Source organism: Rhinopithecus bieti, unplaced genomic scaffold, assembly GCF_001698545.2.
Source record: "Rhinopithecus bieti isolate Rb0 unplaced genomic scaffold, ASM169854v2 scaffold_16601, whole genome shotgun sequence".
In the NCBI taxonomy this organism is placed as follows: domain Eukaryota; kingdom Metazoa; phylum Chordata; class Mammalia; order Primates; family Cercopithecidae; genus Rhinopithecus; species Rhinopithecus bieti.
In genome coordinates, this window is record NW_016808732.1 from 1,395,421 (window position 1) to 1,420,400 (window position 24,980).

The 24,980-nt window shown below is 50.4% G+C and overlaps 1 protein-coding gene across 1 annotated transcript in view; it reads right to left on the reverse strand.

Moving 5' to 3' along the window:
* Positions 1–307: 307 nt before the first annotated feature.
* Positions 308–24,980, reverse strand: part of JAKMIP1 (janus kinase and microtubule interacting protein 1) — a 175,362-nt gene continuing 150,689 nt past the window's right edge. The window contains exons 15-19 of the mRNA XM_017887098.1: positions 17,160–17,228; positions 15,647–15,724; positions 12,182–12,385; positions 3,768–3,833; positions 308–383 (exon numbers count right to left, since the gene is read on the reverse strand). Coding sequence (XP_017742587.1) covers positions 333–383; positions 3,768–3,833; positions 12,182–12,385; positions 15,647–15,724; positions 17,160–17,228 — 468 coding nt within the window. The 3' untranslated portion in view covers positions 308–332. The remainder of the gene's footprint in view (positions 384–3,767; positions 3,834–12,181; positions 12,386–15,646; positions 15,725–17,159; positions 17,229–24,980) is intronic.

The following is a 24,980-nucleotide window of genomic DNA, read 5'->3' on the forward strand; positions in this document are numbered from 1 at the left end:
GGTCCACACGGCAACAGAGAGCACCAAGGACTGAAGCCAAACTGGAGAGAACCTTTAGAATAAAACAGAGTCCCTCTTTGTGGATGAAACTCCACAGACGAGATTCTTATTCACAGTGAGCCTCCCTGATCCGCCTCCTCAGGGCGGGTGTCCCCTGGTGACCCAGACCCATGAGCTGAGGCATCCAGCACAAGGCCACCTTCCACAGTGCCTCATCTCTCAAGGAACGTGACCGTCAGGGACTGGGAGGACTCCTCCTGTTTTAGAAAATCACCATTTTCATCTGCGAAAAGAAAAGGATACCAACCCGAGGTCTTGGCTCACTGAAGTCCTCAAGGCCACAGAATGAATGCTAGTGAGAAAAACAAAAAAAGGAACAAAAACTATAAAATAATACCAAAAGAAAATGAGGAAAAGAGAAGAAAAAGAAAAGAAAACAGATGTAAGATATGTAGTATGGAACTCAATGACAGCATTTTACAAGAATTATGACACTGAGTTGTTGGGTTGGGAAAGAGAAATGGGAAGTAAGCAGGCTTTAGGAACTGATCTCCCCTGGGAAACGCATCCTGGGGCCTTCCACACTCAGGGTGGGTTATCCCGACCCCCTCCCCAAACAGGTGGCTAACTCAGACAGGGGAGATTGACACTCTGGACCGGGACAGGTCTTTTTCGTGCTGTGATATGGACTTCATGCAGAACGTGGGCAGGCCAGTATAAATAGACGAGGCCCAGCCAATGGTCATGGTCAGTGGCTCCCACCAAGAGACGGAGGCACGATGTGTGCACCAAAGATCAGGGTAAATTCCACTCAAGGTCACCCAGTCCAACTTTCCCCTACACCACACTTGCCCAGCCCTCTACCCACAGGCCCCATGTGACTCAGGGCAGCTTTGAATGTGGCCCAGCACAAATGTAAACTTCCTTAAAACATTATGAATTTTTTTTTTGCAATTTTTTTTTAGCTCACCAGCTATTGTTAGTGTTAGTGTAATGTATGTGTGGCCCAAGACAATTTTTCTTCCAATGTGGCCCAGGGAAGTCAGAGACACCCCGGCCCTATACCAACTTTGCCAGGGTTCTTTCTTCCAAGAGAGCCACTGTTTAAAATCTTTCATGCCATTTGATTAGTTTACTTATAGAGAAAAAAAAAATCAGGGAAAAATGGTCTTAACAGGAGGAAAAATTAAACACGTTGACTTAAAAGTAGAATTCTTTTCTTACCCTTTTCAGGACTTGCTTTGTTCAAAAGAAGTTGCAAGTCATTAGGTGAAACATATCTGAACATCAGCTGGGGCTTTTGAAAATAATCCTTGATTGGTCTTTTTTCCCCCCAAAACAAGGGAATATCTCCTTATATTATCTACTGGAAAAGTCCAAACTAACAGCCATCAACTTCTAAACAAGGTGTAGGATCACTGAAAGTCAGAGATAGAAGGGGCCTTGGGAATCACCCAGCCTTTCATCTTCCACATGGGGAAACTGAGGCCTGGGGAGATGGAAGGATTCATTAAGACCCCCCAGTGGGGTGTGGCAGGAAAGAGTTTCTGGCAATGACAAAGGGACTGATGAGTCAGGGATAGTGGTGGCTGGAGCTATTTCCACGGTCACAGGCCCCAATGCCTATAAGGAAATGAAGGTGGCATGAGGCATCTTGAAAGGTTTCCAGCCCTACAGGCCTCATCAGGCATCCATCCTGGCCAGTCCCTCCTACTCTACATGCCAGTCTCCACGACTCCCTTCTGCGGCAAAAGGAGACAGACCAGTCCCCAAACATTGGCTTTGAGAAAAGAGTCAAAGCAGAGCCAGAAAGAGGATTCCAACATTTCCCAGGTATTCTCACTGCTGAGGATATAGTGCATGTTATTTTAAGTGTGTGCTCATTGCACTTGACTTTTAACATTTTAATCAGCAAGGATGACCTTGGGCATGTTTTAAGCCTTTCTTTTATCATATCTGGCTCTGTGACGCATTTTATCAACAGAAGTGGTAGAACTACCTAGGAGATAGGAAGAACTGGTGCTGCCATTCCACATGCCTTGCCTGGGCCCTGGGCTGCGAACTTTCATATCCTCAACCTAATTTCATCCCTACATCCACCCTCAGAGACAGAGCACCATTCCTAGCAGCACATGAGAACACCAAGGCCTGGGGCAGAAGGGTGAATTTCCCAGGCTCTCTGGGCCCACCTGGGCAAGACCAGAGGAGAGCCCAGGCTCATCTATCTGCAAAGCCAGCTCATGCCTCAAGCAATTCTTAAATTCAGTCATACTTGAGACTCCCTTGAGTTCTCAAAATATCCTTGGAAGGCTGGTGAGGGTGGGCATCTGGCAGATGGGGACTCTAGGAATCAGCTAAAACTGGGGTTCCCATGAGGGTAACCAGGGAACTGGCAGGCAAGCCCTGCCCCCACCCCTGTGCACAGATCCTCAGTCCACTTGCGACCTGGCAGGGCCCTACGCCTCCAGCAGAGATGGGAAGGTGATTTCATCTGCAGGGAGCCGACTCTCATGAAAGAAGGGAGAGGAAGCATCTGAAACAGAGATGAAATCTTAAGAGCTGTCCCATCTCTCTGGGCACATGATTTTATTCTCTACAGGACTGACTCTACAGAAAGGCTGTCATCCCATTTTTGGACAGCCCCGGAATCTGCCTTCCAGAGCCTTCTGCCCTGGTTTGTCCCTGAAATGAGCCAGCTTCCTGTCTCACAAGACCGGCCTCAGACACATGCAGCCCAGAGATGCACTTTCTACCTCCTCTTCCCAAGCTGATCCCACCTCGACCTTTGAGATTCAGGTGAGAACCCCTCTTCAGGCAAAGGCATGCCGGCCCCCAGGCCTCCTGGATGGGTTCAGCAGCCCTCCATCTTGTTGCCACACTTGAACTTACCTCTGTGACACTAAACAGGCAATTATTATATTTCTGTACTCATCTAGGATCATTTGCTTACTCATCCTCAAACATTTGATGATGCCCTACCCTGCGGCAAGAAATGTCTTGAATCAGATGAACACCACGTAGACCCTGTCCTCAAGGATTCACAGCCATCAGGTGGAAGAAGATGAAGGGCAATGCCATGATAAAGCTGCTTTGCATGTGTCCTGAGCAAGACTCATGTGTGTGTCTGGACCAACGTCATATGGAGGGGCAGGGTGGGATGGCTATGACGTCCATGGAGAGCCCAGCCATCCCTTCCTAGCTGCAGGACCATGGACAGGTGTCCTAATCTATCCCTGCCTCAGTTTCCTCACCCATAAAATGGGCATCATGGTAAATGGGCTGGTGGAAAATACCCAAAGCCCAGTGAGAGGCCAACCTCACATCCTCTGGGATGGGAGAGGCTGCGTCTTCCAGGACCATGGGACTGGTTTGGGGAATATAGAAGTTATTTAAAAATGAATGAGTCCCTGGAGGAGAACCTGTGTCTGTGGTTGGGGGATGCCACCGACCTCAGCAAGCTAACATGCTTCACCTCTTTCCTAGTGAGACAGCAGGGGAGGGATTCTGGGGAAAGGCTTTCGTGAAAAAGACACACAGAGTTGGCCCGGCCTGCAGAATTTTTGACAGCCATTGAGAAGGAAATGCCTTTACCAGGAAGGAATTTTGAGGAACTACCAATTTCCATGAGGTGCTGATTTGGGAGAAGAAGGGCAGAGAAAGGAGGGCTGGAGACAGAGTCTATGCTTTGGACGTTATGAAATAAAATGATTTTGCACTAACATTTCATGGAAAGAAACCTGGGGACAGTGTGAGCTGCAGTCACCTACCTTTTCCTCCAGTTCTTTCAGGTGCCGCTTCTGAAACTCCAGTTTGTCCTCCAGTTCTCGAATTCTCTGAAATACACCAGGCTATGTGTCAGAAAAAGTACATTTTCCAGGTTTAAAACCTCTGTTTTTTTTTTCTTTTTATTGTGGTCTAGCACAGAAGCCGAAAAGGATACAAACGCTGTGGGCAGCTTGGTGAGCTCTGATACGCGCACAAGCCCGTGTCACCACCGCCCAAAGCAAGACAGAGAGCGTCCCAGCTCCCAGAAGGCCTTGGCCCCCCGGCTTAATTCCAGCCCTGCGAAGGAATTCTGTTCTGACTTCTATCGCTAATAATGGATTGTTTCTGTTCTAGAAGTTTGTGGAAATAGAATTACACAGTACACATTCTTAAGAGGGGATCTTTTGAAAATAAAACATTGAGACTGGGCCAAAACATGTAGGCACCCTGAGCAGCTAATAAAGGGCATGGGTGGGATGTGACACCAAGTCACGTACTTGTCCAAGATTTATTTAGCTGCAGTCTAGGGGCTGGGGGGAGGAAGGGAGAAGGGCAGAGGAGGTGTTGGTGGGAGCCGCTGCACCAGCATCCACCCTACCCTCTTAGAATCCCACTCAGCACGTGGTACCATGGTGACCAACAGATCCGGTTTGCCCAGGAGTTTCCTGGTGTGAGTCCTAGGAAATCCCTCAGTCCTGGGCAAACCGGGACTCTTGGTCACCTTCCTTGGTGCTGCACCTGCAGAATTAATTCCCTGGGTGGTTTACCGATCATTCCTTCCCGTCCCACGCAGCCTCTCCACCAAGGAAATCTGGTGAACTGCCCCGTGAACTCCCCCGTTTCCAGTTCTTTATGTGCGCACAGGGCTTAAGCCCCATCAAGGGCCCCACCAAGGTGGGTACCTCTGGGGCAACTCTGCCCTGTGGGCTGCTGCCCCTTGTCTGCCCTGAATGGGATACAGACCTCATGCACTGAGACAATGCTGGGAGGTGGAAGGGTGGATGATTCCAACCAGCAAAAATTAAAAGTGGGGTCACCACAGGCCTTTATTCAGGCCCAGAGAAGCCGTCTTGCATTCTGTAGGGCAGTGGTTCTCCAGCCTGTGTCAGCATCACCCAGAGAACCTACTTAAATGCAGATTGCCCAGCTCCGCCCACAGAGCTTCTGACTCAGCCTGGCTGGGGTGGGGCCTGAGTGAAAGGTGTACTCCAGCAAGCTCCCGGGTGATGAGGACGTGGACGGTCCAGGGCCCCTGCTTTGAGAACCACCGCTGTGGGCACATTTAGTCACTCAGTAAATAGGGCTCCATATGCCTGGGCCTGTTTCAGTCCTGGGGAGAAAGACAAAGTCTCTCCCCTTATAGTCCAATTATGGTTCAGACAATAGCAGCATACAATTAAATAGAAGGGGCATCAGATGAACACAAACGCCATCAAGAAAACCAAGAGGGGCCAGGCGCAGTGGCTCAAGCCTGTAAGCCTAGCACTTTTGGAGGCTGAGGCAGGTGGATCACCTGAGGTCAGGAGTTCAAGACCAGCCTGACCAACATGGTGAAATGCGTCTACTAAAAATACAACAATGAGCCGGGCATGGCGGTGTGCTCCTGTGGGGAGGCTGAGACAGGAGAATCACTTGAATCTGGGAGGCAGAGGTTGCAGTGAGCCGAGATCATGCCATTGCACTCCAGCCTGGGTGACACAGCGAGACTCCATCTCAATAAATAAATAAATAAATAAATAAATAAATAAATAAAGAGGCGTGAGGAGGGCAAGGGGTGAGGGATTGAGCTGTAGGATGGAGGAGACGTGGAACCCAGCAGGGACCTATGATAGTTCACCAGATGCACAGGAGGGGAAGGGAATTCCAGGTGGAGGGAACGGCACATGCAGGAGGCCAAGGGGCCTGAGGTGGGGGGTCAGGGACAGAGCTCAGAGGGTCTGGAATGGCCCATGTCCCGATGAGGTGCTCACAGCTTTGGGATTGCCATGGGGAGCCAGTGACGGGTTCTAAGCAGGGACATGATGAGCTTTTGATTTCAGGATGATCACTGGGGCAGCCAAACAGAAGGGTTTCCATGAAGGAGACGGAGAAAAAAAATGATTCTCTTGGATCTGTGACCTCGGGCAGTTATTCCGCCTCCCTGAGGCCTGGTGTCCTTATCTATAGATGGCCCACATCTAAGGATTTAACAAGCAAAATTGTACCAAGTGTTTAGAGCAGAGTTTGGCATTGAGCACTCCGTAAGTTATTTTTTACAAGCGGTAATTTTCTACTCTCTCCCACCCTAAGGGAATGGTGTGACCTCGGTCTGGCAGTGGCAGGGGTTTCCCGGCAACCCCCTCACATGCAGGGAGGCCGAGGGGCTGCTGAGTAAGCGGGCATGCGGCCTGAACCTGGCTTGAATTCTGGGCCCCAAATGTAGCAGCTGTTGGGCTCTGGGTGAGTGACATGATCTCTCTGTGTCTGGAACCCTGTGCTGTAATATCTGTGTGGGACTCCTTGACTCGGAGGGCGAAATGGGATCTGTAAGACAAGGCTTTGTAATCTAATGTCCGGCTTTACAGTTTCCAAACAACTTCTGAGAATCCCCCAGGAACAACTTCTGGGCTTTACAAATCAGCCTGAGAACCTGGCTGTCATTCTAATCTTTCTTGACATTCATGCTTAGGAAACAGTCTCTCATCAGAGTGTGGGAGGCCAGAAGGAGCAGTGGGTAAGAGTTTCCTGATCTGATGACCTGGGTTCACAGCTGAGCTCTGTTGCATCCTGGCTGTGTGACCTTGGACAAGTTGCTTACCTTCTCTGAGCCTCACTCTGCTCTCCTGTGAAAAATGGCATCAATGACCTGTCTTCATAGGACTTGTGTGAGTTTCATTCAACCAACATCTATTGAGCGCCTTCTGTGTGTCAGCGCCACCCTGTCTCCCTGGGCTGGAATATTGATTGCCCCAGCACCTAGAACAGTGCTTGGTACACGAATGTTAGAACAACTCAGAACAAAACAAAACACAGTGCCATGACAGCCAGCAGGGGCATCTTTGAGAGAGGTGGACGATGCAGGCGTGGCAGTTGGAAGGGGCTCTAGAAGGCTTTGAAGGTCAGACTAAGCAACCCAGACTTTGTACTCTGGGCACTAGGGAGCCAGTGAGAGTTTCAGGGGAGGTGCTGTGGTGGTGCTGTGTGTTGGGACGGCTTCGGCAGAAAAAGAGACAATGGAGAGGACATTGCCATCGTGAATTGTCCCAGCAGATGTCTCTGCAGGCCGACTGTGGCTAGGAAGTGAAACCAGTGCTGCTGAACCCTCAGAGAGGGTCAGGACAAAGTGAATTTACACCGGTGGCTTCACTCCAACCTTCACTCAGGCAGAACCTTTTACAAAAGCGCAGAATCATTCTGTTGGGAAAGGTGCCATCCACTAATGGATGCTTTCACATCCTCTTTTCCTCTGAGTTAACAGGGCTGGAAAATGCCAATTTCAGCTGGGGCCGGGCAGGGGACATCACTGTACCCTGTGGGCCAGATTCCAGGCGAAATACAATGGTAATGTCCACAGCAAACTGGGAGACTGGGAGGGTCTGTCCATGGTTGAAGCAGGCAGCCAGTGCTTGGGCCAGATCAGAAGTGGGGTGTTACCAGAGCACCTGGCTGTACTATGTCATGTCGCCTGTGTTGAATACATGAGTGTTAGGGACTATTATAAAAGTGAGAGAAGACATGATAATGATTAGGTTGGGTTAGAAAGGCCAAGTGCAGCAAATGTTAGCTGATAGTCCTTGAGTGCTTACTTTGTGAGCACTTCAGATAAATTCTCCATTGACCACAACACTTCAAGACGTGTGCGTTGATTGTACCCATTCTACAGATAAGAAAATTGAGACTCACAGAGGTGAACTAACTTGCCTCAGGTTACATCATAACTAGGGACAGGATCTGAATAAAAATCTGTCTGACCCGAGAACCTGTGACTTCTAATGCTACATCATAGCTTTCCATATATAAACTTTAAAACATTAATTTTTATGTTCCTGGAGGGGAAAAAAAATCACTGTAATGCAGGTTTGAATTACTTCCCTTTGGAAAAAAAATATAGGATTTGCAATACTCTTTTGAAAATACCAGATTTCTGGAGACTATCAAATGATAGCAACTAGCAAAGAATCGCAAAACATGAATAGTGAACCCTCAGGGGGTCACGCAGTGTGGAGATCAGGGCTCTGGCAGTGGACTCAGGACGGGCCTGGCCTGGAACGGTCACTTTGTGGCTGGCTGGCCTTCATCCAGCTGTTTTGTCTCTGTGCCTTCATCTCTCCATCAGTTTAAGCCGGTTTGAAGACTTAATTAGGTAGCCAAACACCTGTTTTCAAACAGGTGTTTTAATGATGCTCCTTACAACTACTGTTTCAGGGTGGTGGTTTCTCTGTAAAATCCTATACACAGGGCACTACTTTTGAAAATTGCAGCTGTTAGAAAACATAAAGCATCTCCTCAACCACAGTCAACTGTTCCCACCTCAGGGGCTTTGTACTTGCTGTTCTCTCTACCAGGTGGCTGCCTGGCTCACCTCCTCACACCATTTTAGCCTCTGGCTGTTTCTGACATCTTCAGTATTTATTCGAGTCTTGCTTGTTTCCCCTCCCCAGAATCTAAGAACATCCTCTCCATGGAAGCAGGACTTTGTCCACTGTTCCACTCCCAACAGGCAGCACTGTGCCTGGCATGGGGTGGGTGCTCTACACATAGTTGTTGAATGGAAGCCAGAAGCAGCAGCATCTCATTTCCCCAGCACCATGTGGCCACTGGGGCTGGCTGGAAAGTCTCCCCTCTGCCCTGGAGTCATACCTAGACCACCCACTTCCAGGAAGACCTGTTAAAGGAAGCATCCAGTAAAACAGATGAACTCCTAAGTTTGAAGGCTCCGGGCTACTGGCTGGGGGCTCCGGGCTCCCGTTGCTGCTACACGCGTGCAACACTACACGGAGAAGGGGAGCGAGAGTCGGCACACATCATGGCATCAACAGTTACACTGGGAGAGTTTGGCCAAGCTTTTTCACCTGCAGAACCACACCAGAGCCTCAAGGCAATGCCTGGAGGTGCAGCTGCTCAGAACTACCCATAGTACAGATGAAGAAGCTCTGAGGCCAGCAAACATTAAGCCTTGCTGACCGTTCTGGAGCTGAACTCAAAGCAGGGAGGAGGTAGGTACTGGATTCTCCTGCCTGGTGTGCTAGAGGAGGGAGACAGGGTGATGGGGAAGGGAAGGAATAATAACTCATTTTCTTACTAAGCCAAAAAAGTAACAAGACCCTTATATCCCCCTAGAACTCACAGCCATGCGTCTATAAGACAAGATTTGACAACTTGAAGTTGCACAGAAATCACCATGGGATCTTCTTAAATGTGGAATCTGATTCCATAGGCCTGGGGCGGTGCCTGAGATCCTGCATTTCTAGCAGGCCTCAGCATCATGCCAATGTCCCTGGTCCATGAACCACGCTGAGTGGCCAGGGGGCAGCACACTGCCTTGGGTATTGACATCCATGCGTTATGACATAAAGAATCCTCTTTCACTGAACACCTACCATGTACCAGGTGAATTGGTTTGCATATCTTATCCCATTAAAGCCTCAGAGCAATGTCTTGTTGAATAAATGTATTGATTTCAGCTTATAGGTACATATCACTGTATTTTTTTGTTTGTTTGTTTGAGATAGTGTCTTGCTCTGAAGCCCAGGCTGGAGTGCAGTGGCCGGATCTCGGCTCACTGCAATTTCCGCCTCCTGGGTTTATGCCATTCTCCTGCCTCAGCCTCCTGAGTAGCGGGGACTACAGGCGCCCGCCACCTCGCCTGACTAGTTTTTTTTAGTGTTTTTTTAGTACAGACGGGGTTTCACCGTGTTAGCCAGGATGGTCTCGATCTCCTGACCTTGTGATCCACCCGTCTCGGCCTCCCAAAGTGCTGGGATTACAGGCTTGAGCCACCGTGCCCAGCCTATCACTGTATTTTAATAAAACTGAGGTCAGGGAAGTTTCAATATTCAGTGGGAGAAAGGAGTGTCTATGAATTACCTTCAGCAGAATTCTCAACTAATTTGAAAATGATCCAAAGATAAAGGAAAAGCAACATTAACCCTGGTTAAACTACTGTTCAAGCTTCTCCATGCAATTGACTACACGGTTTGGTAAAAGGAAGTTATTTGTCCCGCATGATCTTACATAAATACCACAAAACACTTGCGTTTTAAATGACTCTTTTCTTTAAGGGATGCAAGTCCTCCACTGCCCAGCAGGCAGACACTGCCATGGCTTGCTCTTTGGCTTTTAAAAAAATCACCCAGATCCTGGGTTCATTTCTCAGCATGTGCAGCATGGAGGGCTTTTCCAGGAGTCACAGTGGAATGCGGCATTGCCCTGTATCCTTACAGTGTGCTCTCTAACCCATCATACATTTCAGACTTAGGCCACCAAAAGCAGCACATTCTATGAGACTTGCATCCTTGAGTGGGGTAACGATTTTTTCTTTTTGGCTCAAACACACAAATGTCACTCTGTTCTTTGAGCAGGATCTCCTGAACACGAAATCAATTCCTTCATTTGCTGCATACTCAGTGAGCAAGTCCTGAAAAGAAGGCACAGTGCTTGGCCTTAGAGACAAGCCAGCACCCAACTCCTAACTCCCCATCTGCTCCTGCTACCTCCACCCACAGACTACATTCAGCAAGAATCCACAGTGGTCTGCACTTATTGAGAGCAGTTTACAAGTAATAATTATCTAAACCTTACCATGCCCCAGTGACACAGGCATTGTCATCATCCCCATGAGGAAGACACTGAGGCCCAGAGAGGTTAAATAATTAGTCCAAGGCCACACAACTAAGTGGGAGAGAGTTCAGAGCCAGGCCGTCTGGTCCCAGTGTCTGTGTTTTCAGCTTCTTTGCTGCCCTAAGCTGACCCACACTATGCTGCTCTGCTGCCCAGAATCCCCTTTCCCTTTGATGGTGATGATGATTGATTTTATGTTAACTTGGCTAGGCCATGGTACCCAGACATTTGGTCAAGTATTCTAGATGTTGCCAGGCATGGTGGCTCACACCTATAATCATGGCACTTTGGGAGGCCTAGGTGGGTGGGTCACTTAAGGTCAGAAGTTTGAGATCAGCCTGGCCAACATGGAGAAACCCCATCTCCACTAAGAATACAAAAATTAGCTGGGTGTGGTGGTGGGTGCCTGTAATCCCAGCTACTCAGGAGTCTGAGGCAGGAGAATTGCTTGACCTGGGAGGTGGAGGTTGCAGGGAGCTGAGATCGTGCCACTGCACTCTAGCCTGGGTGATAAGAATGAGACTCCATTTCAAAAAACAGACAAACAAACTAGATGTTTCTGTGGAGGTCTTTTTTAGATGAGATAAACATCTAAATCAGTAGACTTTGAGTAAAGCAGATGAGCCTCCATAATGCGTGTGGTGGGGGGGTTCATTCAATCACCTGAAGGCCTTGAGAGAAAGCCTGAGCTCCCTGAGGAGAGGGGCATGCTGCTAGCAGATGGCCTTCAGGCTTGAACTGCAACAACTCTTCCCTGGGGCTCTGGCGTGCCCTGCAGATTGTGAACTTGCCGATCTTTATCCACAGTTGCGTGAGCTAGTTTCGTAAAATAAGTCAAATTCTTTCTGTCTGTCTCTCTCTCTCTCTGACCACATCCCCCTTCTTTTTTCCTTCTGTGACATACCTCCCCGCCAGTAATCTAGATCCTTACTACCTGGGTGACCTTCAGGCACATGAGCTAACCTCCCTGAGCTTCAGTTCTCTTGTCTGGAAAGTGGACATCCTAGTGCCCACCCGTAGGGTCCCTGAGATAAGGGATCTGCAGTGCAGGGAGCCACTGCCCAACACACGGTGAGCGCCCAACAAATGCTCTGCATGCTGCTACTTCTTTCCCTTCATGGTCAATCAGGAGTCATGAAGCCCCCAGCTCGCCGTGTGCTCAGTAGCACATGAAACTCACATGCAGCATCGAACCTTGGAAGACACTGAGGTTTTCAGACCTCAATGGAAGCTGGAAGGCCCAATTCTCAAATGAGCCGCCATCACAAAAGGCAGCAAAAAAGCAAACCGTTCAGCTGATGCCTCCCCATGACCAGCATCTGACCTGGAAACAGCGTGCAGTGCTGGAGGAGGAGGGCCGAGGGAGAAGGTACTTGGTTTGGATGAATGTTTCAGCGTTTGCTCTGTAGAATGTCTTGCCCCGTCACAGGGAGTTATGACGGGCATCTATGAAATCTTGCTTCTCAGAAACTTGCTTTACCACCAACTCTCCCTGGAAAGAGCCTGGGGCACTCAGGGGTCCATCAGGGTGCCAAGGTGCACACAGGACAACAGGGATGCCCGGGGTGCTGTGGGCACAGCAGCTGTTGACGCCTACCTGCTGGGCCTGCTGCAGCAGCTCCATGCGCTCCCGCAGGATCTGGCTGTCAAACTCGCGGCTCTGCCTGAGGATCTGCCTGCGCACCTTTTCCACAGCAGCCTGCAGGTCCTCCCGCTGGCCCTCGCTCAGCGCCTCACCAGCCCTCCGCCCCGGCTCCTGCTGCAGCGCTGTGTACAGTGTGGCCTCCAGGTCTTGGATTTTCTGAGGAGCCCAGATCACACAGACAGAGGAAGGTCACAAGGAGGTGAACAGGAACCACCAGGAGGCTGCTGCCAGTGGAGACAGAGTCAGGGAGGGGGTTTTGGGCAGGGAGGGGCATCTGTCAGGGGCCAAGCACAGGGCCAGCAGTGCCCGGGGGAGCAGGCTGTGAGGGAGCAACTCAGCCCCGCGCACATGTTATCCAGAGCATTTTTTACTCTATTCAACCCAGACGCCCATACTATGCACAAGAGGGGACAAGGGCAAGAAGAAAAAGTAACCATAGCCTTCCCTTAAAATACATGACTCAAACAGAGGTGCAATTCACTTGAGTTTTATTTCATCCTTGGCTTCCAATTGACTCTCCTCACCTTGGGAACAAATCTCTCCTTTTCTAATGGGTGCCAATGGGAAAATATGTCTGGATTTGCATTTGGTTTTCAGCTGCCTTAAGAATGCAACTTTAGCCCAAAGCAAATAGTGGCAATGTTTTAATTGCCCCTAACCCCCCACAAAAGGAAGACACCCTTTGTTGGCAAAGCTGAATGAGACATTAGTGACCAACTGGGGATCCTTGCGAAAGCTGAGTTTTCATCATTACAGGATGTTACTCCTTTTCACAGCAAGACACTTACATATAGCTATCTTATGGGAATGTCTAGGGACAAAAGAAAATTAGCTCCTTTTCTGCCTTCCTAAATTCCCACCCACGCTCCTTACTAAGGGACAGCTACTTCTCTTCCAAAGAAACTACAGGTGGTATACAGGAACCATGAGTTTCAATAGAAACATGCCACTGAGGCAGAGGTTAACCATTAGCCCTCCATCACCAAGGCCAAGGCTAACCGGTAGCCCTCCATCACCGAGGCCGAGGTTAACCCAATAGCGTAGCCCCTCCGTCATTGAGGAGAGGCTACAGGTAGCCCTCGCTCACTGAGGCAGAGGTTTAACCCAGTAGGCTCCATCACGAGGCGAGGCTAACTGGTACCCTCCATCACTGAAGGCGAGGTTAACCAGTAGCCCTACCATCACCGAGGCAGAGGCTAACTGGTAGCCCTCCATCACTGAAGCAGAGGTTAACCCAGTAGGCCTCCATCACTGAGGCCGAGGTTAACCCAGTAGCCCTCCATCACTGAGGCAGAGGATAACCCAGTAGCCCTCCATCACTATCAGGCCACTTGCTCCTCAAGCCTCCTCTGGCTTCTCCCTGCTGGGATCCAGGCCCATTGAGCCAGACTGATTTTAACCAACAAACATGATCACCTTCACCTCTGCCCACCCCAACAGTTGCCCCTGGGGAATTAGAAGGCTGGAATCTGTTTCCCGGCAGAGCTGCGAGGCCCCCAGGTGGGCTCCACATGGAGCAGAGCTTGCTGGTGCCTGCAGGCTCACCCCTTCTCTACTCAGCAGCCAAGCTCCCAGGAGACCCCCAGGTGGCCAGTTTCCAGATGGAAATGCACCACTTGATTCTGGAAACTCCGTTGCAGGCCTGCCCCACCTCACTCAGCTCAGTGACAAAGGGACACAGGCTTATATCTGGCACCTGCTGTCCTGGCCCCAGCATGGACACACGACCCTGCCACCCTCTCAGAGCATTTCACTTCCTGACTGTTCATGAAAATCCAGAGCTGCGTCAGAACTCCTGTCTACCCGTGCGACTGAAATCCCACTGGGAGCACACTGCCTACGGCAGGCTTTCAAATACTCCAAGTGTGAAGGCAGCTTCTATATGGCCGCAGAACCAGCATGCAGGAGCCTGTTCTGCAGATTCAGCGCTCTGAGGGATCCCTCAGGCCTTCCTGAGTTGGTGCTTAGACAAAGGAAGGGTGGACCCCAAGGTGTTCCAAAGTGTGTTTTCAGAAATGCCAGTTCTGCAAGATGTCCTTTGAAAAAAGGTCCAATGATCCAGTGAACTTGGCACACTGCTTGCTTACATTCCTCTCAGAGCCTCGACTCACCCTTTAGCACACTAAGACCCCAAGAGGTCCTTCAGAGTTTTCCAACTTACTCTATTGTGCTACGCTTTGCGGGGCCCTAGGTTCCATCTACAATCACATTCCTCGGCGTTTTTTGGGAAATGCTAGGAGAGAACAGGGATGCGTGATAGGGATGGCCCATCCTGCAGGGTGTTTTCAAAAGGACCAAGCCAGGACCAAAACAAGGAAAAACCTAAAATATTAGAGAAGCAGGAGACAGACCAGGGTATAGATGAGAATGTCTCCATTCGTTAGTTGCCCTCAACACTGCTGATACATCGTGTGCCCAGAGGGAAATGTTGTGTCTTGATAAGGCTTAGTCCATTCTGATCGTCTGCGTCTCCTGTTCCCAGTCTGAAGGGATTCAAGCCTCACAGCCTAGACAGGAAGGGTCAAGGTTCATAGCTAGTTGCACCGGCCTTCACATCTAGAATCTCCTGTCCATTTGAGCTAAGCCCAGGCTACCTGCTCTCTGTCTTCCTGGAGCCTCTCATGGGAAGCAGAGTTTTAAAGTCATTTTTTGAGTGGTTGGCTCTGCATTTTGTAGGTGCAAACCCATTTTTGTAAAATGACTTTAACTACAAATGATCTGGGCACAGATTTGCTCAAGAGTCTCTACCACACTAGCTTCTTCCTACAAGGAATGGCATTGAACTCTAAATTCTCTCTCCTGCAGGGACAAGTTTCCGTGATCTTACTCAACTCCCCGCCTCCCCCAAGGAGAATTTCTCTCAGTGCCAGGAGCGCTTAGCTTTGAGTGTGAGGACACAGGACCCTGAACATCATCCCACTGTACTTTAATCACCAGGATGCACAGAACCAATTTTGCAAGCCAAATGCAATACTACATCCGACCTTACACCTCGTCCCTTCGGTTCTGAAAATCACCTGGCCTCATCTAATTGCTTTACCTCTGCGTTCCTTTGTGATCATCTCTTTTTCCTATTTATAGGGAAACTTGCTTTGGGACTTTAAGTCCAAATATTTAAGTATCATCAAACATATAAGAAATAGAGTTTCTTCCCATTCATCTCAAATGATTACTGGAATTTAAGAAGCGTGTCTAAGAAAACCATTAAAGTAACTTTGAATATTTTTGAAAATCACGATTGATTTGGAAAAAGGGACCATCTGTATGGTCATTCCAGCCACACGGTGGAGATGGCATTTTTGTTGCTCCTGTTTGGCACTGGGGAGCACCCTAAATGCAGTTTCAGCCCCGGAGGAAAAAGCAGCCTCTAATGTGGAGTCTAGGAAGCCAAAGTGTCAAACCCACTTCTGGTCCTACCAGGTAAGCCTGGTCAAGGGCTTGCTTCCGGTAGTCGAGTTCCTCTTCCAGATAGCCCTTCTGCCTGCTGAACAGGTCCTGAGAAAGAGGGAGGCGCCATCAGGGACCAGCGTCAGAACAGGAATCCATGACAGCTTCAGAGCCCGTGTGCTAGACAGTGGCAGTCTCACCCAACTGGGGGCACTCAGATGAGAAGGAACTTGGTGGTCTTCCCTGCGTGCCCCCACATGAATCGCCCAGCAGGAGCCTCACTGACCCGGGGCACCCTTGACAGCCCCACCTGGATTCTTGGTCAAGACTATCTCCTTTCTCCTGCTTCCCTTCCTCTTGGGTATCTGACTGTAAAGAAGGGACCCACGTCAAACCCAGGCACAATTCACAGGAGTCCTTCTGGGTTCCTCCTGCCACGTCTTAGTGGCCCCAGAAGACTGTCTTCATGGTTCTCAGATGTGGTTCTTTCCTCCTGCCTGAACTGCCTCACCCACCTCCCGATCGGTCTCACTGAGCACCCTTCTCCCTGCCTCCCACATCCCTGGGCCACTCTCTAAGACCCTGCAAGCACGATTTCTCCAGAGTGCAAATCTCTTATGACTGATTTGAGGGTTTCAGGGTTAGAGTTCATCTCCTATAGCCACTTCCTTTTACGGACAAGGAAGGAAAGAGCCAGGGAGGACCAGAGCCTCGCCTTAGATGCCACAGCTCGATGATGGCAGAGGTGGGAGTAGAAACGCAGGCCTTCTGGCACCAGTCAGGGCTCTTTCCATACCACTCCCTGCTCCTAGGCCCCATGAGTCCTTCCACCTTCCTCCTTCTCCTCCCATTTCCATTTCTTCTTGGAGAACTCGAATTGGCCTTTGACTAGTCAAGAACCACGTCTTCTGCGAAGCCTTCTCTGTCCTCCCCAGGCTCTCCATACATCCATAACCCCAGTGAATAACCACCGCCACCATTTATCAGGTACCCAAGGTGCCAAGCACAGTGCAACCCTGGCTATGTATCTTGCATTTCTCATCCCACAGCCCAGCAAAGCACAGATTGGAGTTTCCCATTCATCAATGAGAAAACTAAAGTCCAGTTCTCCAAGCTTTCATGGCCAGCAAAGGTTTGAGCCCTGCCCGTGTGTTCCTAGAGTCACTGCACCAGTATTTCCATATCTGGGCTGTGTCTCTCCTAACATCCTCATGCTGCATTCACATGAGCTCATGACCGCACGACCCTGCAGGCCTGTGAGCTTGCTCCTGGTGGCAGGGACCCCACTTATTCATTACCAAGCCTCTAATCCTGGCATAGCACCTGGGACACAGCAGAGGTTCTGAAAATAGGTATTCAATGAGTAACTGAGCAAGTGAAAGAGTAAGTAAATGGGTGATAATTACTCAGAACAAACACTGGAGCAAAAGCAAAATTGAGAAATGCATGCAAATCATTAGGAAAACACATGCAAAGCCTTCCTGCAAATCGACTTTGCTCTTCGAACCCTCTCCCCCCACCCCCAGGCAGTCAAATCTTTTACCTTCTCCTTCTCTAGGTCCAGCATCTTCTGGGTCAGGGCGGCCTCGGTCCCCTCTATTTGCTTCAGCCACTAGAAAACAGCAGGGACAGGAGGGATGCAGCAAAGTGAGAGTCAGAACCCAGTGGGCTGTGGAATTTCACAGGTGTGTGAATTTCATAGATTGGCTTCTTCAGGGTGTGCTCAGGAATGGATCACGTCACAGCACACACATGCCTGCACCTGCGGATGGTGTGGTTGTGTGTGCATGGTCCAGCCTGTATGTGCAGGAGGTCATAGGTGTAAGTGTGACATGTACATGGTGTGGAAGCTGGATTCAGAGCCTAGGTGGACCCAAGTGTGGACGACTGCAAGTGTGTACAGCAGAGGAAGTGGTGTGGTGTAGCTGATGTCACAGAGTGCCTGCTCTGTGCTCATGCTTCACTGAGGAGACCTCATCTGACCCTCTTACGACCACCCCAGGCAGTAGGCAGCATCACCCCCATTTTGCAGGTAAAGACATGGAGGCTGAGTTAAGTAACTTGTCCAAGGTCACACAGGTGCAGAATGGAGATTTGGAACCCAGCCTGCAGGACGCCAAAGCCCTCATCCCTCCAGCAACGTGAGTTGGAGCAGCCCAGAGTGCCTGGTGCCACCATGAGAGGAAGCGGAATCACACACAGGATAGGGGGTGTAGGAGCATGAAAGCAGGGTTCGTGCCAGGACATGAGGGCGCAGGCACAGATTAGGGGGTGAACAGGTAGGGCGTGCACCTGAGTGCCAGGTAAGGGAGTGGGAGCTCTGTCCACATTCCCTCTGGGGTCTGGACTGGGGGTGAGCACGGAGGCAGGTGTCATATGCGGATGTGTCTCTGTGAGGAGCCCCTAAGATGGGAGGAAGTCCAGGCCAGCACAGGGTGGCTGCCTGTGGGGAAGGGCTGCGGGGAGGTCAAGGCACCGAGGGGTGTCGGGGTTTGACAACACCACTGACCTCCTCATTGCTTAGGTTGTTGGCTGGCCTCCCGCTGCCAGGCCCCAACTGCAGAGCGCCCTCTTTCCCGACCCCAGGCCCCAGCTGTGGAGCACGCCCTTTCCTAACTCCAGGCCCCAGCTGCAGAAAGCCTCCTTTCCTGACCCCAGGATCCCCTAGTTTCTTTGTCCTGCTTGCTTTCCCCCTCCTCGGGCAGCAGCTGGTCACTCTCACCAGGTCACCCTGCCCTTGTGAGGTCCTGGAGCCCTGCCCTCGGCCTTCCCCACCTTACTCTGCCCTCCCCCCGGGATCTACCCTCCCTACCCTCTCTGAAATGTCTCCCACCCAGATCTGCCCCACCACACCCTGTGTGCCACTGCCTCCTGCACCCCTCCACTCCCAAGCCTCAAGGAATCTCCAGGGCCTGCCAGGACCCCTGATGGGGAAGAGTGCCCCCTCCTTCCTTTCGTCCACTTCCAACATACTGGCTTCGCCTCCTTCTATTTCTTAAACACACAGCACTCCTTCCCCATCACCAACGCCCCATTCCCCTTTCAGCCCCCAGGTTCATATCTGAAACCTCCCCACACACCACAAATCCCTTTCTGCCCCCCAGCCAGCAAGTTCCCTAAAAAACACACTTGGGCTCATGGAACCTCCCTGCTCTGCTCAGAGCCCTCCAAAGACATCTCCTCACTCCCGACAACACTGGCAAGGCCCCAGTGTGGGGTGGCCCCTGCAATGCTCACAGTCTTATCAGTTAGCACTCTCCTGTCCCCACCGAAATCCCCGGCCCTGGTCATCCTAACTACACAGAGCTCCTCGAACATGCCCAGCCTTTCCCTGTGCCGTCCCTACCTCTCCTGGCCCCAGCCTCAGCCCCAGGCCTTTACTGAGCTAGCATCACTCAGTTTTTTAGGCCCTGAGCTAGCTGTCACCTCCTCCAGGAAGCCTACCCTGCTTGAGCCCATGGGGTCAGTTACCCTCCATGGTGCCCATGTCAGTCACCTTGTGAATGCCTGGTCACAGCACTCACCTGACAGGCGCTGTTGTCTGTTTCACCCCTAACCCTGCTGCCCCTCTTGAAGGTGGGGACCACGTTTGCCTCCTGTTGGACTTCCTTGACTGGCACAAGGCCTGACACAAGCAGGTGCCTAATAAACTTCTGTTGAATGAAGGAGAATCGAGGGTGTGCATGTTGGTGTGGTGTGTGCTGTCTGTACAGAGGGGACGAGAACTGATCGGGTGCTGTCACAGAACTCCCTCCATAACGTCACAGTGAGCTCAGCCCCCAGTATGGGCTCCAGTGCCAGCCACGGAGGCAGCACCCGGCACCCTGTGCCAGCCGCGGTGGCCGGCACTTCCTCAAACAAGGCTCAGACAAGATGTGTGGTTTCTTAGAAACAGACAAGCATATTTGGGATGAGGAGTTACAGGTATTTCCTTTTTAACATCCTCATGCAAGCAGTCAAAAAATCAACGAAATGAAAATGGGAAATCCAGTTTGGGATGATGACAACCAGCTGCTCTCAGAACGGTTTCTACAGAACAGTGTTGAGCTTTGTTGTTGCTGTCATTTAAAAAATTGCATACAAAAATAAATTTAACAAGACCTTTTCGGCAACTGGGAGAGAACACGAGAGCAGAGAGAGCTGGTCATGAGGACCCCCCGCCACGTGAGATCAGAAATTTAATATCAAAGAGTTTGGCCAGAGAGCTGTGGGGCCTAAGCCACTCCTGGGAGAAACAATGTTCATGGTTCTGCTCCAACCCCAGGAGAGGGGGTCTTGGGCTGGGGAGGAGAAGGGAGTCCACCCACAGCGAGGTGCTGATGGGAACCTGAGCAGCCTCATGGGGGCAGCCTCTTGCAGGGTGGGGCTGCTCTCTGTGCCCCGACTCCCAGGACCCCTCAGGTGCAGAGCCTGGATCCCCTGCAACTGGTGGGGCTCATCTCTCCCCTCTCCCTTTGGGGAGGGTCCCAAGGCTTCAACTCAGGGCCAACTATTAGAAAGTCTGACTATGGCTCAGACCTATGCCTCATTCTCCTATCCATCGTTACCAGCGAAAACACGGCCTTTAAGACATTCCCACCTGGCTGAGGCTGGTGTCTTTTTCTCGATCCACTCTGAACTTGAGGGAGAAGAGATGTGACTGCTATGATTTATAAACCCTCCAATGTCTCATGGTTCAGTTTCTCTGCAGGGCACGTGCCATGTGCTGAGGCGAGTGAGACCTTGCCCTGATCCCATACGTGGCTAACCGGAGTGGGGCTGACGGGCGCCAGGATGGATGCCTGTGCCTTGATGACTGGGCAGGGCTTCAGTGGGCAGAGATGAGGAAGGCACGTGCCCGGTGCAAGATGCTGTTTGCAGGGAAATCAACACAGGCACATCATAGAACATTCCTTCAGGTTGCACTTCACCTGCACACTGAGAAATGGGCTTCGAGGCCAGCTGAGGTGTCTCATACCTGTCATCTCAGCACTTTGGGAGGCCAAGGCAGGCAGATCACTTGGGGTCAGGAGTTTGAGACCAGCCTGGCTAACATGGAGAAACCCCATCTCTACTAAAACTACAAAAATTAGCCAGGCGTGGTGGCACATGCCTGTAATCCCAGCTGCAGGAGGCTGAAGCACGAGAATCGCTTGAACCCTAGAGGTGGAGGTTGCAGTGAGCTGAGATCATGCCACTGCACTCCAGCCTGGGGGACCAATGAGACTCTGACTTGGAAAAAAAAAAAAATTCATGCCTCTAAGGGAACATTGACATTGACTTCCGCTTATTCGGATACCAGTATGGAATGACAATTTTTAAAATAAGGAGTATTTAGTGGCATGGGGGTTAACTGGGCCTGTCTGTGAAAGCCTTCTCTGGCAGTGACATTGCAGGTGCTCTCCCCCTCTGCAAACTTCCCTGCAGTGCCTGTCGGCTCTAGGGTGACCAGCTTGTCCCTGATGGCCCACGACTGTCCCTCTTTTAGCATTGCAATTCTCATGTCCCAGGAAAGCTGTCAGTCCCAGGCAAAGCAGACCGTCAGTTCCCTAGTGGTCCTGCCAGATTCTCAGGGGGTCCTGCTGATGCAGTTCCCACCCCACATGAGGGTCCACTTCTGGACCTGAGGAGCTCTCACACCAACAAGGCTGGGAGAAGACAAGTGGCAACTCCCAAGCTTACTGGACCTTTATCCACAGACAAATGGCAGGGCCAGTGTCTCCTAGAACCCAACCTGAGAAAACTATGGTTTAAGTCCAGTCCTCAAAGACAGGGAGCTGGGCACCTCTGTGCCAGGCTTAGAGTCGGGGCCCCATAACCATCAGTAGGGGTTGTGAGGGGCTGGCAGACTAGGGCGGCCAGCACGGCTCTCTAGTGTGTAGGGTACAAGGCACGGCACCAGGCTGACCAGCTTGGGGAGGTTAGTGGGCAGGGGCAGGCGGGCGGCAGTGGGGTTGGGCAGGGTGCAAGCGGGGAGGTCGGCAGCTGCCAGGCAAGCAGAGGATGGTGAGGGTCAAGCAGACAGTGGCCGGATCCCAGACAGGTTCCCCCTCCTCATCTGTCCTAGAGGGCTGCTAATCTCACAGATGCCCAGAGGATGAGGAGCGCTGGGGACCTAAGGTGCAGGCCTGGAACACCTGCTGTGGGTTGGGCGTGGGGAGAGGCGAATCAGGAATGGCTCAGGTGGGAGAACTCAGTGCCCTGCAGAGGGCTGCTCTCACCAAGGCTGGAAGCCTCCTGCCAGCTGGTGCCCTGGCCCTCCAATGCCCTCTGCCCCAGCCCCGTGATGAACCAGCCACCTGAGTCACTGGCAGGTTCCTACTCCTTGCTCACCCGATCCACAGGCATTGACCAAGCATCTCCAGGAAGCAAGCACAGCCCCAGGTGCCTGACTGAACCAGATGGCAATGCCTGATCCCACTGAAGTATGCAGCCTCGCGGATTCCGACAGAGACTGTGAGCCACCAGGATGCTCGGTGTCATGGCTGAGAGAGACGTGAGAAACTGGCCGAAACCCCTGCAGCTGGCAAGTGGTGTCGCCAAGACCCAAGCCAGGAGAGGCCTCCCCGACATCAAATCAGACACTGGTGGATGTGATATCTCCACGTCTACCAGGGCCGTGCTCAGCACTTGACACTAACATGCTCTTTCTCAGTAAATGTTCCAGTGGATGTTGAGTAAACTGAGTCATAAATGTCATAAGTGTTTAATCAGCACTTTGTGTGACTCTACACGGAGCACTGTTGGAGGAGCCTAGACAGCCATGGAAGGTTTTGCTGCTGGAAAGGAAGGTGTGCTGAATGTGTCTCATGTGCCCCGCCCCATGCCTGCACCTGCACCTGCACCTGATGGCCACCAGCTGGCCAGGTGTGAGTCATCCCTGTCCCGCGGTTCACCTGAGGACACAAGCTCAGCCAGGTTTAGTGATGATAGGAACGGGAGAAAGCTGAGTTCCAATCCTCTCACTGCCTACCAGTGTGACCTTGGGCAAGGTTTGGCCATAAGTCTGTTACCAACATTTAGTATCCTTTACTTGATTGAGGGATTGAACAGATGCCCTGGGAAGGAAACTATTGCTAGTTTAAATACCCTTCCAGAGATTCAGGAGTGAATCCCAACTAAGATCATTAAGACCTCATCACTGCAAAAATAGCATTTTAAAGTTGAACTCATGTGCTTTGAAAGGAAAAGGTCTTTAGCCCTAAACAGTTGTGTATTTCTAACACACCCTAAACCAATGTAAAAGGCACATCAGGAATGTGTTTTGTAACAAACAGGTCAAAAAGCTAATATCTTTAATACGTAAAGCACGCAGAGAAGTCAGTAAGAAAGACAATGACAATGAATACATATTTGTCAAATGAATGAATGCATGGATGGGTGAATAAATCCAATGGAAAACCCTCAAAATAAATGCAATTACAATTCACAAGGAAGGAGAAGAAAATAGATAATACACACACAAAAAAACTCAGTATCACTAGCACTCAAATAAAAATGAAAACAATGACATGATACAGTTTTCACCATCCAATCGACAAAGTACTCAGCAGCGGTAACATGCCATGTCAAGCATAAATCAACAATGTGTAAGGCTGCAGGTAGAAGGGTAACTGGTGCCGCTTTTCTGGACACTGTTTTGACCATGCCGAAGTCCTTCAAGACATTCTTACTATTTGGCCCAGTGATTCTGCTTCTAAAACATATCCTATGGGCATATTTTAAGATGTAGATAGAAATTTATGTGTAAAAAATGTGCAGTTTACCACTGCATGATTGTAGAAAAAAAAAAAAAGGGGGGGAAACACCTGTGATATCTAACAGCTAAGAGGGGCTTCAGTAACTAACGGTAGAACTGTGTGATGGAGAGATGCACAGCCATTTAAACACATTTATGAACCACGTTAAATGGCATGGAGGATGCTTCTAAAGCTTAATTGAAAACCGGATGTCAAGTATCATTTCAACTAAGTTTAAAAACAACGGACACAGGGAAACCACTGGAAGGAACTACACAAATATGACAGACTGTTTCCTCCACCGGGTTTTGATTTCCTCCTGCATCTCTGGGTTTTCTACAGCAAGCATGTGGGACTTCCTTCATGAAGAAAACGGAAAGGCATGCACGGGCACATGCAGACGCAGACGGACTGGAATGCATGCTCCCACGCAAAGCAAGACACCAATGTACAGTTTCTTGTATGGTGCTGGGAAGCCGGGACAAGGTGTGAGCACAGAAATGCCGCTGGCTTCTACCTTTTCACACAGGGCAAGCACAGTTCCAGCTTGGATTATTGCAACCTGTTCTTCATTTCTCAAATTCTAAAACACAAAAATGGGCAAGGGCATTTGACACTGGATCCCAAATCCACGTGTAGACAGTCAGCACCAAGCAAGCTTTTTTGTTTGTTTTTGTTGTTGTTTGTTTGTTTTGAGATGGAGTCTCTCTCTGTCACCTGGGTTCGAGTGCAGTGGTGTGATCTCGGCTCACTGTAACCTCCGCCTCCTGGGTTCAAGTGATTCTCTTGCCTCAGCCTCCCGAGTAGCTGGGATTACAGTAGCTGGGATGCACACCACCACACCTGGATAGTTTTTGTATTTTTAGTAGAGATGGGGTTTCACCATGTTGGCCAGGCTGATCTCGAACTCCTGACCTCAGGTGATCCGCCCGCCTCAGCCTCCCAAAGTGCTGGGATTACAGGCGTGAGCCACCATGCCCGGCCAACACCAGGCAACTTTCTTAGCTTCTCTCCGAGCTGCACCCGAGGGTCAGCTCCCTCTCGCTAATGGGGCCAGCACATCAGGCACACAGCTTCTGTCCCTCTGTTTGGGGACATTTCACAGAGTGGCACTAAGCTTTTGTGAAACATGGCTGCATTCAAGTTCATCTTTCAGGATAGCCAAAAGATCCCTTTCTGATTTCACAAATCTCATGTGACTCCACCTGCATTCTGGGTAGGGGTTCTCAGGCCTTCCCGTCCCCTCCTCACTCACAGGTCAGGGGAACCTAACTTCAAAACCCCACTTCTGACGAATACCAACCCCTCCACCCACCCAGGAACACGGCCATACAAAAGCCTTACATTGTACTTCTTAGATCTCTTATATCAGAGAGAAATTAAAAACAAAACAAAACAAAACAAAAGTCACACAGAATACACCCAGATCAAAACAAGAACACGAAAGCAGAAACCGATCGCTCATAGTTACCCCGTTATCGCCAAGGATATCTAATTTCTTCATAAGTTCAGAAACATTCACATCCTGGAAGAGATTTCCAACGTTCATTTTTGTGTGAGCTACAGAGACCAACCACACCAATTTCTAGGGCCACGGCCTTTCCTCTCGACAAGACACTGTGCTCTTTCTTTTCTTTTCCGGCCAA